Source organism: Heloderma suspectum, chromosome 1 (genome assembly GCF_057233095.1).
Source record: "Heloderma suspectum isolate Gila_16-S chromosome 1, 16-S_ref, whole genome shotgun sequence".
NCBI lineage: Eukaryota > Metazoa > Chordata > Lepidosauria > Squamata > Helodermatidae > Heloderma > Heloderma suspectum.
This window is the reverse complement of record NC_139458.1, coordinates 437,090,889-437,110,649: the sequence shown is the minus strand read 5'-3', so window position 1 is coordinate 437,110,649 and position 19,761 is coordinate 437,090,889. Positions and strand designations below refer to the sequence as shown.

Sequence of the window (19,761 nt, the reverse complement as noted above, 5' to 3'; positions counted from 1 at the left end):
TCTGTGTGCACAGAGAAGAGGGGCGAGCAGAGGCAGGAAAAGAGCAATCTGTATGATCGGTGGTGTGTGTGTGTGTGTGTGTGTGTGTGTGTGTGTGTGAGGGGCCTGCAGTTAAGGCCCGCCGGTTGTGCAGTCCTGATGTCAGGGATGGTTGCAAGCAGGGAGGGAGTTCTGCTGCCAGTGGAGCGAGGCGCTTTCCTTCCTGCTCCGACAGGCAGCAGGCCTCGAGGGTCTTGGGCCCAGTTGTCTTTCTCATCCCCTGCTACTTGAATTTCCGAACTGGAGACGCTGCCAGGGATTGAACCCGGGGCCATCTGCATGCCAAGCATGGGCTCTACCCTTGAGCAAAAGCCAGGGCTTCCGTACGCAGAATTCTGGCAGCCAGGTGTCAACTTCTTCTTCCCTGCACCACCACTGTGCTTCAAGAAGCAAGGCTGGGATGGGCAGAAGGTCGACCGCCAGATGTTTGGGGCTTCAACTCCCAGAAGCCCCTGCCAGCTCGGCCAGTGGTCAGGAATGCTGGGAGTTGAAGTCCCAAACATCTGGAGATCTACTTTCTGCCTATGCTCTGCTCTAAGGTATGTCCCCAACGCTGCTACCGGAGCTGCTTTGAACTGGAAATAGCAGGGATCGGACCTGGGACCTACTGTGTGCAATGCAGATGCTCTGTCGGTTGTGCAGTACTGGGCTGGCTGCCCATTGGTCTGACTTCAGTATCAGGCAGTCCTTGTACATGGCATCCTCCAGGCTGCTTTCTTCTGAGAAGTGAGGCATTTTAGGACACAATCCTATGCCTGTTTGGGTAGACAAAAGTCCTACAACCCCCAGCATCCAGGTTGTAGGACTTTTGTCTGCCCAAACAGGCATAGGATTGCACCCTTAATCTTAATTCAGGTGCAGCTGTGCAAGTTTCTAAGCCACATTTATTTTCCCCAGGGGACACACGGTGAAGGCAGTGTGTGAATCGTTCCACCTAGCCAAAGATGCTGGCTTCAAGGTGGTGGCACACATGATGCCAGATCTGCCCAACATGGGACTGGAGCGAGACATTGACCAGTTTGTGGTAAGGACGGCCTCGGATATGCTTGCTTCTGTTTGGTCCTCTTTGGCTCTTTTATTTAGTATTATTTATTTACAGTATCAATGGGTTGCTTTTCTGCCCACCGGGGCCCTCAAAATTATGCACAATAAAACCTTACTGAACAGCTTATTAGATGGGGATGGGGCTAATAGGATAATCCAACTTGAACAAGCTAGTTTTAGGAAGGGATTCAGCATGATAACGTTTTTTCTTGCAGCAAATGCTCCCATATTTCAACATATTTTTGTATGCGGGGCCCCACGAATAGAGAATAATTCATTATATATTTTTCTCTGAATTGTATGCCACTCCCAAGGGGAAAAAAAAACATCTTTCATCTTTGTTGGGAGGAATGTCTGATAGACCTTTTGCTGTGCAAGTTTGTGAACTACCTGCAGATACGGATCTTTATGTAACCAATCAAGTAACCTTATTTGCTGTGGCTGCTGGAAAGATCAGATCAAAGGTCCTAAAGTTTGTTGCTGTAAGCTGAGCACATGATGAAGAGATTTGATTGGTTTGTTCAGACTTTTTGTGTGTGACTGTCTCTTCTCTGATAAAATAACTTACGCCAAGGAATGGATGTGGGGAGTGCAACCTTGTTGGTTCTTCTGGACCTCTCAGCAGCTTTCGATACCATCAACCATGGTATCCTTCTGGATCGTTTATCTGGATTGGGCTTGGGAGGCGTGGTTTTGAAGTGGTTCCGGTCCTTTCTGGAGGAACGCTCTCAGAAGGTGGTGCTGGGGGACGTCCGTTTCACCCCATGGCCTGTGGGGTGCTGCAAGGCTCTATCTTTTCCCCCATGCTTTTTAACAGCTACATGAAATCGCTGGGGGAAGTCATTAGGAGGCTTGGGCTGAAATATCATTAGTATGCAGATAACACTCAGCTCTACCTCTCATTTCCATCTGCACATCCCAGGGAGGCTGTGGAACTCTTGAACCAGTGTCTGGAAGCTGTTTTGGGATGGATGAGGGTGAACAAACTGAAACATAATCCAAACAAGACGGGGGTACTGTGGGCTGGGAAACCAACTACTTTGGATGGAGGTTTACAACTGGTCTTAGATGGGGTTGCACTCCCCCTGAAAGACCAAGTGCGCAGCCTGGGAGTTCTCCTGGACTCTGAGCTAACTGGGGAAGCCCAGGTGGCGGCGGTGTCCAAGAGTGCTTTTTACCAGCTTAGGCTGGTGCACCAGCTGCGGCCCTATCTGGGGAGGACGGCCCTTGCCTCAGTTATCTACGCACTAGTTATATCCAGGCTGGACTACTGTAATGCGCTATATGTGGGGCTGCCTTTGAAGACGGTTTGGAAACTCCAGCTTGTGCAGAATGCGGCCACCCAAGTATTGGTGGGGGTGAGATGATTTGATCACATAATGCCTATACTGTGCCAGCTGCAGTGGTTACCAGTGTGTCTCCGAGCCCAATTTAAAGTGCTGGTTTTGATCTTTAAAGCCTTAAATGGTTTGGTACCGAGTTACTTGAAGGACCGTCTTCACCCATATCAGCCTGCCCACACTTTGAGATCAGAAAGAGAGGCCCTTCTCATTTGCCCACCCATGAGAGCAGCCAGGTGGGTGATCACACATGAGAGGGCCTTCTCTGCAGTGGCCTCACACCATTGGAACAAGTGGCCATTGGACGTCCGCCATGTCATTGCAGGCTTTTAAGAAGGCCTTGAAAACATATTGTTTTACTGTGGCCTTCTCTTGAAATGATGGCTATTGTTGCTGTTACTGCCATTATCATTGTTGCTGGTTTTATTGTTGGCATTTACTGTTTGTATTGTTTCTATGTTTTTATTGCTTTTGATATTTTAACAGTTTTTATGTATCTTATTGGTATAAACTGCCTTGGGAGGGCTTCTGCCCTGAAAGGCAGCCAAGAAATGTTTTGAATGAATGAATGAATGAATGAATGAATGAATGAATGAATAAAATTGTAAGATGGTTATATGCAATAAAATCGAGCAACTGACTGAAGTAAAATCACAATGTAAAAGCAAAACAAAGCAAGCAAACAAAAGCAGAACATTCTTTAAAAACAGACCAGATGCAATTTTAAAAGCCAAAAGCTTGGTGAAACAATACTATTTTTACTGACTGTGTCTAAATTTTAAAAGGGATGGAGCCAGCCTGACCTCTCTGGAGAGGAGTTCCACCGCTGAGATGCTGCTACAGGAAAAAGCCCTGTCCTTTCTTGGTGGCGGGACACGCAGCAGGGCCTCCAGTGAAGATCTCAGATTATGCGCAGGCTCATGTGGGAGGAGGAAGAGGAAGTGGCCCTCTGGATATTCTGGACCCAAGCCAATTAGGGTGGGATAGCTCAAAACCAGTACTTCGAATTGGACTCAGAAGCCAATTGGAAGCCCGTGGTGTTAGGTCAAGACTGGTGACGTATGACAGACTTCCCAACTTGGTGCTCTCCAGAGGTGTTGGACTGCAACTCCCATAATTCCCATGCTGGCTGGGGAGGATGGGAGTTGTACTTCAGCACACCTGGAAGGTACCAGATTGGGGGAGGCTGATGTATGGTTTCTAAAGGGCACACCGCACAGCAGTCTGGCTGGTTGCATTTTGTGCTAGCTGTAGCTTTTGAACACTTCTCGTGGGTAGCGCCACACAGAGCACAGCGCAGTAGGTAATTCAAAGCATGGATCACCATTGCTTCCTTGGCATCTTCTTAGCACCCATGGCACAATCTGCCTTGCATTTGCGGGGGTGGGGGTGGGTGGGTCGGGGGGACACCGTTCAGATTGAAGACTGAAGGCAGGCAGGGACAACCAAAGAAAGCCTTGATCCTTTCTGTACGATTTGCGCAATTGTCAGACTTTTTCACCAGGAGCTTGGCTAAGCGGTCGTCACCACTGCAGGGCCAGGGGTGCATCCCGTGGCTTAGTCAGGATGGTAAGATCAGCAAGGAGCCTTCCCAGAGCTGGTGAAACTGGTCAAATACGTTGTGCGGACGTCAGTGTCCAGCAAGAATTGGAGCCGAAGCAGGGTCCGCCCTAGAGAAAGGGCGACGGTGGTGGGGATGCAAGGAAGAGGCTTCCTATGTCACATGTGTTTCTTCCATAATGCTAACAGGAGTTGCTAGGCAGAAGGCTCGAGACGAGCAAAAGGAAAGCCGCCACACACAACACCGCTGAACGACTTTCTTCTCCGACTGGGCAGTCTCCAGATGGGTGGGACTACAACTCCCATCACTCCCAGCTGGCATGCTGATCGGGGTGATGGGAGTTGCAGTCCCGCCCATCTGGAGGGTCCCCAGCTGGGAAGGCTGAACTACTGGAATAATGTAAGGAATTCTCTACTCCTAATTCTTTAGCAGTGCCGACCGCTGGGTTAGGCAGCCATTATAAGCGCTTGAGCCTCTGTGCGGAGGCGAGGTCTCCCAAGGGCAGCTAGCCGTGATAGCGCAACTTGATCTTCAGCACCGTACTTCGGACTGCTCTGTGCTGATGGACAATCGATCAGGAGATGGCTGTGGGTCTCGCGTTCAGGTGCCTCTCTGCGACCGGGACAACAGCCAAAGGGACCCCTGCATCGCAGGCTGCCGGGACTTGAGCAGGAACCAGGCGGAGAGCTTCTGCTGCTGCTGAGATCGTGCCTGGTCGTGATTTAGACAGATCGTCAATCTTCTAATAATAGAACAGGTTGCTTGAATGCTCCCTGACTGGTGTAAGGCTTCATTTACTTTATCATATCTCTCGGAGATAACGAGAATCTAAAGATAGGGCCACCTCGATAATCTCTCTCTCTAGAATTGTCAAGGAGATCAATAGCTGTGTCAGTGATTTCCTCACTTTATGTGCCGCTCAAAGAATGCGACATCGGGGAAGCTGCGCCTTCTCAGCAGCTCTTAGCAGAGCAAACACCCTTCTTTTCTGTCACTTCCTATGTTATTTCTCTCGAAGTGAGCATCCTCCGGGGGTGGGGGGGCTCTTGAGGTTTGGCTTATTTTCTCAACCTCGGGTTTTCAGGCTGCTAACCACCAGCCTCTGGGGATCCCCCCCCTTTTGGAGGGGCACACAGGTACACTGCAGTGGTAAGGTTAATACGTGACTGTTTTTTATTTAGCACAGTCTCAGGAGAGGAGAAGAGAGGTGGTCCCAAGCACTTAATGCTGAATGCTTCTCAAAATCGTTTCCTTTACTGTTTGCTTTTTCACCAGTAACTGCTTCATAAGGCAACCCACCCTTTTATCCCATGAGTATTTGGCGAGGGACTTCAGAGTATTTCTGCAAGTCCAGGTATCTAAAGTCTGTCTACTAGATCATTTCCATCTACACGTTCAGTACCCTCAGAGGAGGCTAAAAGTTTGATGAAGCACGACTCCCTTCAGCCCCTGGGTGGGCAACTTGTGGCCCTCCAGCTTTTTTGGCCTACAGTTCCCATCAGCCCTAGCCAGTGGTGTGGGATAATGGGAGTTGTAGGCTCAAATGTCTGGAGGGCCACAGATTGCCCACCCCGGCTTCAGCAGAAGCTATTTTCCTTCTTCAGTTCTTGTTCTTGTACATCATGAACGATTCTAGCCTTAAGGATGCTTTCCCATCAGTTTATGTGGCCGGTAATTTCCTAGGTCTCCTTCATCTTGCGTTGCACGTAGAGGGTCATTGATTTTGTTTTAACAGGCAATTAATGTAGGCTGCTAAGACTTTGCTTTCACATGTTTGTTTTGAATTCAGAATTAACTTAAAATGATGATTCTTTCTTTTCTTCTTTTTTAAGCGGAAGCTCACTATAACAAAAATGCTATCTACGAATATGTTATTTTTGTGTCCCCTTGGGGCCCAAGTGATTAGAGCAAATATCCAAAATTCCAAGGAGGAACCGAGGAGGGTGGGATTGTGCTCTGCAAATGTGCTCGTGATGTCAGAGCCACAAGCTCATCTTGGTCCCACCAACCGAGAAACGCAGAATAAGCAAGCCATAGCATCTGTTGGACCAGCTGCTCTTCAAGCTGACATACTTGAATCGGCTTTCAAGATGTTTACAGAACTTCTGTGTTGAAGATCAGTTGTCTGCCAGCTGCTTTTTAGCATACAAGGTCAATATTATCAACTATGTAGTTGATAGGCAACTGGTCACCTATGGCGAGTAAGAAGTTGCATCCAGGTGATCATGCTATTCATGTTTATACTATAGTGGTTTACAAATATAAAATAACAACAAACATACCAAAATAAGCCAAAAGCAATAGCAGCATTGGTACCAAAACATACAGGAGACCATAAGAAACCAACTATTGGCTGCCCATTATTTCTGGGGGCTCTCGGAAACAAAGAAGTTTTTCACCAGCCTCCAGAATGATAATGGGGATGAGCCTACATGGATTTCCCTAGGAAGGCAGCATCACACTAGTAAATCATAAAGGTATGCTACAGCTCCACTCTCAAATTGATTCCATCCGACACAGCACTTTACACACTGGAAAGTGTTGCGATGGCCAATTAATAAAATAATTGGAGCCATCGTGCGAAGAGAGTCAGCTTCATGGGATGATCCTATTGGGTTCTAGTATTACGAGATAGGAGGAAAAAAGGGCTCCTAATCCACGTTCTCTGTACCCTGCATCATTTTGCGCATCTCTGTCATGTCTCCCCTCACTCGCCTTTTTTCCAAGCTAAACCGCCCCAGACTTCTTTGCACTTGTCTTGATAATTCGTGTTGCACTTTTCTGCAACATTCGAGTGGCAAGAAAGTTTTCAGATTTCAAGTCTGGCTAAATTCAGTTTTTTTCGTCCAGTTTTTATTGGTTCCCAAGGTTGGTCTCAACACTAGGTTTGGTATATGGGCTTCTTTTCATTGCCACTTTGTAAGTGTGCACCTAAAAATATAGAAACTGAATGTGGCAAGCTTGTATTTTGGAAACACCTGTTCGGTGAGCATGTCAGAGAACAGGGCTGTTGCTGCTGTTAGAGTGGACACGTGCAATCAATCCCAGATTTGTTGCTGTGTAATGTGTGAAGCTGACCCGAGCGTCAGTGGAGGCGGGTGGCTCCAATGTCTGTGGGGTGGTGAATCTACCCTGGGTTTCAGTCACAACCAGCCAGAGCTCTAAAGGAGCTCTCCAAGGACAGCTCTGCACCTTGGATAGGTCCTTTAGCGTTCCGACTGGTTCTGACTGAAACCCGGAGCGGATTTACCACCCTGCTGATGTCGGAGCCACCCGCCTCCACTGCCTCGGGTTGTTGTATTTTGGGACTATTAGAATGAGGCTGAGCAGAAGCAAAAGGACAATTTCTGCTTGGTATTCCAGAAAGTAGCAGGAACCAGGAGTACCATGTGTGTATTTCCTGGTTTGAGCACTTATCTCAATTCTATTCTGACAGCACGTGTGTGCTGTGATTCATGGTTCCTCCTCCCCACCCCCATCCCCATTTCCCCCCCAGGTCGCCTCATTTTTCTTGCACTGTGACAACAACACACAAGTGTGCCTTTTATGGCCTAATGTAGTCTTGAGGTGCTGGCTCTGTTTAAAACCTCATTAATTCTACCGAGCAGTTGATTTATGCTAGCTATTAATCTGATCATTTTATGAACTCCCCTGCTGGATTTGAGGCGCTTGGAGGCTGGCGGGTTTTGCTTCCCGCGCTTGGGCCTGTCAGCATAAATTTCGCAGACGTTCTGGCACGGTGATGTGAATTATGTGGGGCTCCTGTGTGGCAGCTTTCATTGTACCGTTGGTGCACAAACGTGCATTCGAATCCTTGCCTCGCAGTCACTTTATCTCACGACTGAAGAGCTGCGCTAGATGTTGCACTTAGTAGGCAATGCCCGCCGACCAGAGCAGCCCCGGGTTGAGTCCTCCCTGCCCTTTTTGTCCCCTTTGTGCAGTTTAGGTGCAGTTTCCCCAGTTCATAGTTTTCCTGCCCCTTCCTCACAGCAACCAGCGATGTCAAGCAAGAACAGAGAAGTGTGCCTGTGTAATGACTTCACAACAAAAATAAGTGCCTCCACCTTTGTGCGTGTGGGAAATGACTCCGTATAGGGCTGCAATTTTGGTGGCATGCCTGCATCAAGCATAAGAGCTGTGCTGGACCAGACCAAAGGCCTCTCTGGTCCAGCATCCTGTTCACACAGTGGCCAACCAGATGCCCCACTGGGAAGCCCACAAGCCAGACATGAGGGCAGCAGCAGCCTCCCACTCATGTTCCCCAGCAACTGATGTACATAAGCATACTGGAGGTGGCATGTAGCCGTCAGGGCTGGTAGCCATGGATAGCTTTATCCCCCAGGAATTTGTCTAATCCCCTTTACAAGCCATCCAAGTTAGTAGTCGTCACTACATCTTGTGGTAGTAATTCCATAGTTTAACTCTGTGCTGTGTGAAGCCTTCCTTTTACCTGTCCTGAATCTCCCGCAGTTCAGCTTCCTGGGATGACCCCCTTGGGTTCTAGCATTATGAGAGAGGGAGAAAAAATGTCTCCCTGTCCACTTTCTGCACCCCATTCATAACACCTCTGCCATGTCTGCCTTGACTCACCTTTGTTATAAATCTATGAGGCTGGAACGGGGGAGTTGATGGGCCAGGCGCAGAGTGGGTCTGGGGCCCTGGAGACTGAGCGGGGCAGAGGCAGGAAGGGAGCCAAGAGGGTTTGGGGAGTGGATGGCTGCCACAAAGGGGACAGAAGAAACTGTTCTGAGAGGTGGCACATGGCTGCAGAGAAAATGCCAGTGGCCATTCCAGCAGGCTGTAGCAGAGGGAGTTGAGAGGGGAAGCGGGGCCATTCTTTCAGTCTTGCTGAAAGGCTACTTGATTTTTTCCTCTTCCTTCCCTCTCCCTTTTTCCTTGTTTGTTGTGTCTTTTTAGATTGTAATCCTGTGGGCCAGAACCATCCTGTTTAACTGATTGTTTGTAATCTGCTCCATGAGGCATTTTGGCTTAAAGATGTGCCTGAATTTCTTGCCTTTCTCATTCCTTAGGCTACAGGTTTCTAGAAGTGTTAAAAAACAACAACCCCAAACCGAAACGAGAGGGTGGGAGGAAAGGTGTTTACTCCATCCTTGCAGGAGCAAGGCAACTCTCTCCAGACTTCTTAAACAGGTGCCAAGTACCCCATCACTCGAAAAAGTGCCATTTATGGTAGGCCACAGCAACTCTGTGCCAAACGCTCCCATGTGGGCACATTAGCAAAGACAGGGCAGGCGGTATTTGGTGATCAGGCCTTCAAAAATGCTTTCTACAGCTCTGTTCAGCACTCCTAAAACGCCTGAAATAATCGCTTTAAATTGCAAACAAATTGCTGTCAGTTGAACTACGGACAACTTAATGGCTGCTCCTCCCCCCCTCCCCCCTCCCTCCCCCCCCTCCTTTCGATTGATAAGAATCTTGGTAGAAAGCCACTCAATATTTTTGGGCTCTGTTTTCCTCTGTCTTGGAGCTTGTGTCTTGTTTTCGATTTGGGACGTATGGTCACAGGGTGTGTGCAGAGCAGTATGGATGTGTCAGTAGCTTGGACTGTCATTTTGCTGGCTGCTGTCAAAATTCTGGGAAGCCCATTATGACTTGCATTTATTCAGATATTTATCTTTCCCATCCAAATGACACATTTACAAGGTTGGAGCAGTTGGCTCATCTTCCCCTTCCTGCTCTGAGCTCTTTGCTTTTTGGCTCCCAGTGACATCAGACAGAATGTGCCCACTTGGGCTGCGGCGGGGGTGACGAACCTCTTTCAGCCTGAGGGCAGATTCCATTTCATAGAACATCTCAGGGGCCTCATTCCGGTGGTGGACCGGGCCAAAGGCAAAGGGGGCAGGGCTAAGTAGCCCAAACGGCAGCTTAATTTATTTTAAAGCCCTTACCGACAGTAACGAGAGCCAGTATAGTATAGTGTTTAAAATGTTGGACTGAGACTTGGGAGACCCTCGTTACAGAAGAACAGAAGCAGAGCCCTGCTGGATCATACCGAGGGTCCCTCTAGTCCAGCATGCTATTCACACAGTGGCCAGCCAGCTGCCCATGGGAAACCCACAAGCAGGACACGAGTGGAACAGCACCCTCCCACCCACGTTCCCCAGCCACTGGTGTATAAAGGCATGCTGCCTCTGGTGCTGGAAGGCCAGGATCTCTTCTCGATCGTCCCAGAGTGCAGGACACGGAAGAATGGGCTCCAGTGACAGGAAGCCAGATCCCGGCTGAACTTCAGGAACAACTTTCTGACTGTTAGAGCAATACAACAATGGAACCAATGACCTAGGGAGGTGGTGGGCTCTCCCATACTGGAGACATTCAAGACAAGGCTGGACAGGGATGGTTTGACTTGGATTCCTGCACTGTGCAGGGGGCTGGACTTGATGGTCTTGTAGGCCCCTTCCAACCCTACTATTCTATGATTCTATGATGAGCAGCCTGTAATTTTGTCTTGCACCTTAATTTTTCTTGCAGCTCGTATATAGTGAAACTCCCCACCTCCCATCCCAAGGACTGCTTATGAATCATGAATGGAAAATGCATGGGGCAATTTAGAGGGCTGAGTGATAAACCTTTGCAGATGTCACTTCCACTCTACCTGTGGGTTAATTATTGCTGTAACATCCCTGACATTTCAAATGTCTTAAGTAATTGCAGTAGGGAAAATCAACTGTGTTAATTAGATTGGGGCTTCCACTCATAACCTGTGTGCAAACTGCCACATTCCAAGGTAATGGTGATCCAAGCCCAGCACTCGGTGTGTTTAGTGGGATCTCGGTGTGACACGGAAGCGGGAAGGTGGTGCTTCCTGCTTCTCTTATTGCCCAGACCAGAGATGTTCAACCTCTTTCAGCCTGAAGGCTGAATTCTCTTTCAGAGAAGCTCTCAGGGGCCGCATTCTAGTGCTAGGCGGGGCCAAAATGCCAGCATATCGTAGCTTAAAGTTCTTATTGAGAGACATTTCAAACTTTTAGGATGGGGAAAAATCTGTGGAACAACCAGGAAATCACCAAGCGATCAAGGGAAGGGGGTGAGGCCAGGGGAAAGGGGCGGGTCCCCGAGGGCTGAGGCTCAACATTCCTGGCCCAGACGTTTCTTCTGGCATCAGTCTTATTGCCCAGACTTTTCTGCACTGGAACCTGGTGGCTCTGATGTCAGTGGGGGGGAGGGAGAGGAGGAGGAGGAGGGAGACCTGCCAACTGAGGCTAACCCTTCATGCGTCTGATGCAGCGGGCTATCGTCTATGAAGGCTTCTGCCATAACAAGTAAGTTTGTCTTCAAGGTGCCACAGGATTCCTCGTTGCTTTTGCTGCAGCAAGTTCTACAGCTTCCCCTCCAAAAACCAGCTCCTTCTGAGGCAGAGAGCAGAATTAAAGAAAAACATGGCAATCTTCATATTAAATAGATGGGGATTTAATTTTAGGTGGTGCACTAGGTAAAGGGTTGCTAGAAGCCAAATTAAGTTACCTAGGGGTGGCATATAACTCTTGAACGCCCCCGTCTTCAGATGGTAGATCATATCTATATGTTCGCTTTAGAAGTGTGTTGTTTGATGATCATAGAATAGTAGGGTTGGAAGGGGCCTACAAGACCGTCGTGTCCAACCCCCTGCTCAATGCAGGAATCCAAGTCAGAGCATCCCTGACAGGTGGCTGTCCAGCCTCATCTTGAATGCTTCCAGTGTGGGAGAGCCCACCGCCTCCCTAGGGAATGGGTTCCATTGTCGTATTGCTCTAACAGTCAGGACGTTTTTCCTGATGTTCAGCCAGAATATGGCGTCCTGTGACTTGAGCCCATTCTTCCATGTCCTGCACTCTGGGACGATCGAGAAGAGATCCTGGCCTTCCTCTCCGTGAAAATCTTTCAAGCACTTGAAGAGTGCTATCCTATCTCCCCTCAGACTTCTCTTCTCAAGGCTAAACATGTCCAGTTCTTTCAGTCCCTCCTCATAGGGCTTTGTTTCCCGTCCCCTGATCATCTTCGTTGCCCTCCTCTGAACCCTCTCCAGCTAGTCTGCATCCTTCTTAGAGTACGATGCCCAGAACTGGACACAGTACTCCAGAGGAGGCCTAACCAGTGCTGACTAGAGGGGAACTAGTACTTCCCAGGATTTGGAAGCTATGCTTCTATTAATGCAGCCCAAAAGAGTATTTGCCTTTTTTGCAGCCACATCCCATTGTTGGCTCATCTTCAGCTAGTGGTCTACAGCAATTCCAAGATCCTTCTTGCTTGTAGTGTTGTTGAGCCACATATCCCCCATCTTGTAACTGTGCATTTGGTTTCTTTTTCCTAGGTGCAGAACCTGACATTTATCCCCATTAAATGTCATTCTGTTATTTTCTGCCCAGTGCTCCAGCCTATCAAGATCACTTTGAATTTTGTTTCTGTCTTCGAAAGTATTAGCTGTCCCGCCCAATTTTGTGTCATCTGCAAATTTGATCAGCATTCCCTGCACCTCCTCATCCAATCTTTTATACATTGCTGTATTTATTTATTTATTTATTAGAGCATTTCTAGACCACCTTTTGGACTTAACAAGGTCCCCCAAGGCAGTTTACAATAACAGTAAAAATCACTAAGGTCAAATACTCTCTGGGTGGTGGGCTGTAGTGTAAGCCTCCAAACCCAGAGGCTCACGGCCATCCAATGCAAAGTGTATTTTGGCTAGACAGGCTTTTGTGCCCATCTAGCTGGGGCACGTTGGAGCGGGAGGCAAGGAGGCTGGGGAGGCCTGTGGATACATCATCAGCTGGCCTGCCCTCTCCCCTCCCCTCTCCGCCCAGTGGCATGCCCCCTTTCCCTCCTCTCTGAGGAGGTTGCTTTTGTGAGCTGGAGAGGCAGCAGGTACGGTTCTCTCCACACTGGCTGCAACAGGGAGGGGGTGGGGAGCTTGGTTTCCTGGGTCCGAGCTCAGTGCGCTGTCTCCAACCTCAGATCTAGGAATCCAAAATATCCCCCCCCCAGGACTCTGTCTAAGGGCCATAAGATTGCTCCCTCCTACAATTTAAATACTAAAACACAGTTAAGACCAGAAATTTGCAACCAACATGGGTGGAGACATTACAGAAACTCAAATGGGTGTTCAATAAAGATGCCCCCCACCCGCAAAAAAAGAAAATCCCCAGTAAAGCCGCTTTAACTATTTAAACAAATAACTAATCAGTTTTACAAAATAAAAATGTTTTCCCCCTAAAGGAAGGCTTCCCGTGATGCATAATTGACTTTAGGGGTTCATTGAGCAAGACATGGTCGTTTCCGCCATCTTGTGTGGCTTTAAAGGGAGACCAGGGAGGAGGATTGGTCGATCAGTGCTGCCAGTCACGAAGGCTGGGTGGAACCTCTTTATCTGTGGGCAATATGCTTATGAATAGTGTTAATACCCATTGCTGCGAGGGGGCGGGAAGCACCCCTCGGGCCATGCTGCTGAACTTGACAGCCCTTTCGTCTGATCTGGCAGGACTGCTCTAATGTGATGCTCTTAGTTTTGTCCTGCACTCCAGCATATTTAAAAGTATATGTTCTGTGGATAATATCATTTAACACAAAAGAGCAAATACCACTTCAAAAGTGGGGAAGTCTTAATACAGTCAATTAATAACCATGCTTTCTCAATTCTAATACTTCTCTTTTTCCAGTCAAACTTATAATCAATTACGACTGTTAAACAATGTCAAAGACTTCTTCCCCTTATATTCCAATACATATTCTGTTGTCTCTAATATTGAATAAATTTGTCCCATTGATCGAAAGCATCCTTTTGTGTAACTTGACCCTCCCAATTTTTTTAAATAATAACCCCAGCACAGTTTTGGCATCTTCAGGCATCACTGGGCAGAAAATTCCAGAATGCTAGGACTTTAATGGAGAGAGCTCTGTTCCCAGCTCTAGCTGAGGACCTTTTCTCAAGGAGTGGATGTGATGGAACAGGGTCTCTTCTGTGGTCTTAATGGCCAGGTGGGCTTTTATGGGGAGAGGCTCAAGTAGGCTATTCAGGGCTTAGGGGGGGAGTGTTGGGGAAGGATGAACTCCTGAAGTCATCTGGCTGCATGTTCTATGGGTAGTATCCAGTAATAGTCCTATGTAAAGTAGATCCATTGACATGAATGGGAGTTAAGTCTCACTCATTTTAATGGGCCTGCTCTATGTAGGACTAATGTTGGATACTCCCCTATGAGTTCTCTCCCTCTCTTTCCCTCCTTTTCTGTTTTGGCTTTGCTATGCTAGGGATGGGCAACTGCAGGAGTTCCGGGCACCATTTCCACCGCCCATGTGGGCCAAACTCTGCAGGGTGCTGGGAAAAAATTGGTGATGTACAGCTGAAATTCGGTGGTAAACTGCTATGGCGTGGTAAAATGATGGGGGTTTGCCGCTGAGACAAATTTTGGTGGCATGGTGGAGGTCCACAGGGTCCACGCTGGGCACGGCCTACAGGCTGCCTGTTGCCCATTCCTGTGCTAGCTAGTAGCACAAGTGTGCGGTGTTTGCTTCTAAAAATCTCCGGGTCTTTCCTTCCTGTGGCGAGAGTGGTTCTTGGTGGCGCATGGCTTATTTTGTACCTGAAACCTGGAAGCATTTCATGAAGATATACTCTGCGTTATGCATAAGCATCAGGAAAACGATTAAAGTGTTTGTTCAGCAGATTGTTTCCCGTCTTTCATGAGACCTCTTGACTAATCTTCCGGGGGCATTTTTGCATATTATGCAGTCCTAATCGGTGCAAAGGATAATGAACTGCTTTGTTATCTCCGTTCAATTTGGGTGGATCACTGCGTTAGGAGAAGTGGGGAGAAAAGACAATTTCTAACCTCCAGCAGACTTTAAAGCGAAAGCCCCATGGGAAAGTGACAGAATTTATTACATTTGTGTGTGTAAACAGCCAAGCAACTGTTTTATGCCCTGCAGGTTTGGAGACAATCAGCGAAAGCAGTTGTGGCTTTGAAGTGTTATTCTTTGGTGCCACTATTCATTATCTTGCCAGGAATGCAGGAGCAGATAAGGGTGGCTGTTTCGTAGAGTTTGAAATCATTGGCTCTCTCAGCTTCCTGGATTAGGAGCGCAAAATTAATCTTATGCCTGTTGTGGGTAACTTGTACAACCGCCTCATGGAAGTACTTTGCTAGGTAGATACTGTGCTGATTAGGGCTGAGCCAAAAACTACTTAGCAGTTGTGTGTGTGTGTGTGTGTGTGTGTGTGTCTTTCTAGAACATTTTCTGTACTGCCAAAAAATGCCCCCTTTATATTGGGGATTTTTCAGCATGTATGCAGAGATGTTTGTTCACTGTTGTCCTCTCTGAGTTTGCTCTCAGTGATGTCATTTTCTAGCCATCCCTGATTAGCTACCTAGAGCAGTGAGCGTATGTCTTTCGCTGTGTGGTCCCTGACTGTCTTGGATCACCCGCATGTGTCTAACCCAGGAAGGAGAAAGGAGTATTGGGGATGGGAGGGGGCGTAGTGCCCCCACAGTAGCTAGGAGACACAGTAGCACCAAACAAGAAGTTAAAATGTGAGTATTCATGCAAACGGGCAACATTTATGCCGCTCTTCAAAATTATGTTTGTCAACCTGAAAACTGAAACGAGACAAACGGTCCTGTACTGATGATTTGGTTCATATTCCAGCAGTGCTGGTATATCATGAGAGGAAGGGAGGTATTACCTCAGAGAAGCCTTCCCCAACCTGGTGCCCTCCAGATGTTTCGGACTGTAACTCCCAGCAGCTCCAGCCTGCGTGCCAGTTCTCAGAAATTCTGGGAGTTGTGGTCCAAAGCATCTGGAGGGGCCTTAGAGGCTGGTATGACCTCCCAAGTCTGCCAGTCCTCTCCCTCATGCATGAAGTGACTAAAACATACTGGGTTGAAGTCTAGTGAAGGACGAATCAAGTCAATGGGATCAAAAACCTGGGTGGCTATGTTGGTCCAGTGTAACAAAATGCATAGCAGAAGTGAAAGAACCCCTTGAATAGTGGCAACTATTCAAAATATAGTGTGCAATACTTCTGGATGACACAGACCTCTTCCTCCATCTGGATTGAACATCCTGAGGAAGTGCCCCATATAACTCAAGAGCTTGCATGCTTCGTTCCAAAAGCAAGCCACTCCTACTAATAAGGTCTGACCGGGGAAATCTGAATGTAACCAGTGTGTGAATGGCTGTGGCCAGGCCTGCTTTCTCTAGAGAGGGTCAGAGCCGGTGGGCAAAAAGCACTCTTGGCGGTCGACGCCACCTCCGTAGAGAATGCTGACTCCAAGAGAATCCCCCAAGCCGTGGATCTGGTCCTTCCGTGGGAGCGTAAGCCTGTCCAACACCCACCTCTCCCCTCCCTCCAGATCAGCAGGCCTCTGCAGCCACAGTGCCTTTGTCCAGTGGAGGCTGGTGGCTCCAACTTCAGCGGGCGGTGGATCCGCTCCGGGCTTCAGTCACAGCCAGTCAGATCTCTAAAGGAGCCATCCAACCTTGGAGAGCTCCTTTAGAGTTCTGACTGGTTGTGATTGAAGCCGGAGCGGATCCACCGCCCACTGACGTCAGAGCCACCAGCCTCCACTGCCTTTGTCTCACCTGGATTAAGTGCTGCAGGTGAAACAGGTGCTCAGCCACCGAGCTGTGGCCCCTCCCCACTGGGCTCATTCTCCCCTTGCAGCTCCGACCACCTTCTCTGACCGCCATTGTTCTGCCAGGTTTGGCCAGGACTCAAAAGGGAACCTCTGCCCTGCCTGCTGGTTCCTCCGAGTGCTGAGCAGCTTGAAGCTGCAGAGGCGTGGAAAGAAAGAGGCAGTTGGACTGTCCTCCCGAGTCCCGGAGTGCCTCCTCCTCCCACATTGCCTCCTCCTGGCCTCGGCCGGCTCTCTCCATGTCCAGGCCAAGCTGGGTCTTTGCCTGGCCCATAACTCCAGCCTTGATGGTGTCGCGCGCTCGTCTCGCCCTAGGCATCTCTGCTTGTTAGGCTGCCTGTTCCCTGGCAGCAGCATCCCAGTTGGCTGGCTGGCTCTGTTGCCTTTCTCCAGAGAGATTTCTTGGCTCAGACCCTGGCTTGCCACTGATTATGTTTCCAAATTGACCCGCCCACGGATTGGCCCTGGCGCCCCATCCCATATCGGGCCCGGTTTAGCTCTTGGTGTCTCCTCCGTCTGTGGCACTGTGCCGACGAGCCCTGCGCCACTGAAGGGAGAGGGAGGTGCTGCACCACAGTGTGCCGCTGGGCTTGGGCCCCTGTGCGATAGCTGCCTTCTTGGGCTGCGCCAGTCGCTCTGATGCCCAGCCTGCCCATCAGACTTGATGTGATTGGATGGCGGATGCACAGAGTTGTCTGTCCTGAAGGCACCCATTGACTGTGTTCTCAAGTAACGACATCCCCGACTGTGGCTTGAGTATGGGTTGTCATGGAATCGTGGATTGTCATTACGTGCGATCCCTGCACTATGGTTTAACTATGGGTTGTTAACCACAAACAACCCAAGGTTCGCAACCCAAGAGCAAAGTAAGGGTTCTGTTCCTGAGTTTGTTAACAAGACATAGTTAAACCATAGTGCAGGGTTCGCACATAATGACAATCCACGATTCACAACAACCCATGATTGAAAACCCACATTACATGCAAACCAGTCATTAGTCTTTAAAGTGCCACAGGCTGCTTCTATTAGTAGCTAGTGGTAGGAATTGTTACTTAAATCACACTTGTTTGTTAAAGGCACCCGAAGTGGATTACAGTGTAATCAAACAAAAAAACATTCAAAACGATAGATGAAGCACTCGAAACAGCAGCACTAAAAACATACCCATTTAAAAGGAGCAGTCCATAAAAATCCATCAAGGTACCAGATTGTTAAATGGTTAAAGGCCTATTGAAATGAAAAAAGGTCTTCACTAGACTCCTAAAGCCAAAAAGAGAGGGAGCCTGTCAGATCTCCATAGGGAGGGCAATCCACAACATAGGAAAAAAACCCCACGCCGCCGCCACCAAAAAGGTCCTGTCTCTAGTACCTGCCCGTCTGGTCTCACGTAACGATGGGGGAAAGAGCAGGGCCGTAACGAAGCTACTCATCCAGAATTTGTCCTTTTCTCAGGAATGTCTGTTTTCCTTCACTTGCCTATTTTTCTTCTCTTGACTTGCCTATCAAGAGGTCATTCTCCTTTCTCGGGTATCTTTTGAGCTGCACAGTGGTAAAGGTAACCCAGTTCCACGGATACTTATTATGCTAAGGAAAGATAATCGCCTGTTTGTAAGGCAACTGATTGCTTCTGCAATGATGGCAGCTGCTGCACAGTGGAGTAAACGTCCCCTCGACGTTGATGGAAAACCAGCAGTTTTCTGGCACTGAAATGACTAATTTGTACCAATCGCGCCCTGATTATTTATGCTAGCGGGTTTACAAGGGTGGGAATGAATGGAACCTGTCGATGCCATTAGTGGTAATAACAGTGGGGAACATCATCTTTTAAAAAAGAAAAGAAAAAAAGACTTCTGCTAGCGAAATCAATTATTATCCCTGTAAAATATGGGTCGTGGCTAGCTTGTCTGGCTCGTATGCTGCAAACGTGCACTGCTGGGGGTTTTATTGACATGTTGGTGTCTGCAATTCATAGACCAGCAGCTGCCCATTCAAATTGAGTGAGCCCCTTGGAACTCTGCCGAACCTGCAGCGTTTTGAACAGCAGGCGGCCTAATGACTGTGTTTTGTTTGCGGGGAAAAGTCACACTCTAATATACAAGGGCTGCCATTGCGGCGAACAAAGGCAGGAGCCGTTAGGTGCGCCTGCAAAGGTTATTCAAGAGCAAGAGTGCACGGCAGAGCTTGCTTATATACAAGAGGAGAAGTCCATTCTCTGCTTCAGTTCATAGAAAGGGAATATTAATTATCTCGCCAATTGGAAGGAGACATGAGAGTTCTATTCTGGCAACATTCTCATGAACAAACAATGGGGAAGAGGGAAACTTAAGAGCTTAAGAAAAGTCCTGCTGGTTCAGACCAAGGTCCATCTAGTCCAGCATTCTGTTCACACAGTGGCCGATCAGATGCCCTAAGGGGGAGCCCACAAGCAGGACATGAGTGCAATAGCATGCTCCCACTTATGTTCTCCAGCACCTGGTATACAGAGGTATACTACCTCATACTGGAGGTGGCATATAGCCATCAGGACTAGTAGCCATTAATGGCTCCATGAATTTGCCCAATATCTTTTTAAAACCATCCAAGTTGGTGGCCGTCACTACTTCTTGTGGGAGTGAATTCCATAGTTTTCTATGCACTGTGTGAAGATGTGGTTCCTCTCACCTGTCCTGAATCTCCCACCCATCAGCTTCATGGGATGACTCCAGGTTCTAGTATTATATGAGGGAGGGAGGGAGGGAGGGAGGGAGGGAGATGTCTCCCTATCCACATTCTCCACACCATGCATCATTTTGTACACTTCTCTCATGTTTCCTCTTACTCACCTTTTTTCTTAACTAAACAGTCCCAGATGTTGTAACCTTTCCTCATGGAGGAGTTGCTCCAGCCCCTTTATCATTTTAATTGCCCTTTTCTGCACTTTTCCAACTCTACAATAGCGTACGTCTGTCCTTCCTCATATTAACTCCTCTGTCAGGCCCCATGGGGGTGAACATCTGCAGGGGTGAAAAGCTCACACAGTTGGGGGAAGGAAGTGTGGGATCTTGCCTGCCCTGCACCTCAGGCACACATATCCAGGCCTGCTAGATGTCCATGCAAGAATGTACTATTTGTATTGGGCCAATGCATCTGATGTCTAATACTTGGGTGAAAA

The 19,761-nt window shown here is 48.4% G+C and overlaps 1 protein-coding gene across 9 annotated transcripts in view; it reads left to right on the top strand.

The window, feature by feature from the left end:
• ELP3 (elongator acetyltransferase complex subunit 3) overlaps positions 1-19,761 on the top strand; it is a 120,362-nt gene that overhangs the window by 31,764 nt on the left and 68,837 nt on the right. For all 9 annotated transcript variants that reach the window (XR_014787019.1, XM_084829507.1, XM_084829506.1 and 6 more), the window contains one exon: positions 937-1,063. Coding sequence is in view for 8 of the 9 variants with exons in the window: in XM_084829507.1 (XP_084685633.1) it covers positions 937-1,063 (127 nt within the window). In the remaining variant the exon portion in view is untranslated. The remainder of the gene's footprint in view (positions 1-936; positions 1,064-19,761) is intronic.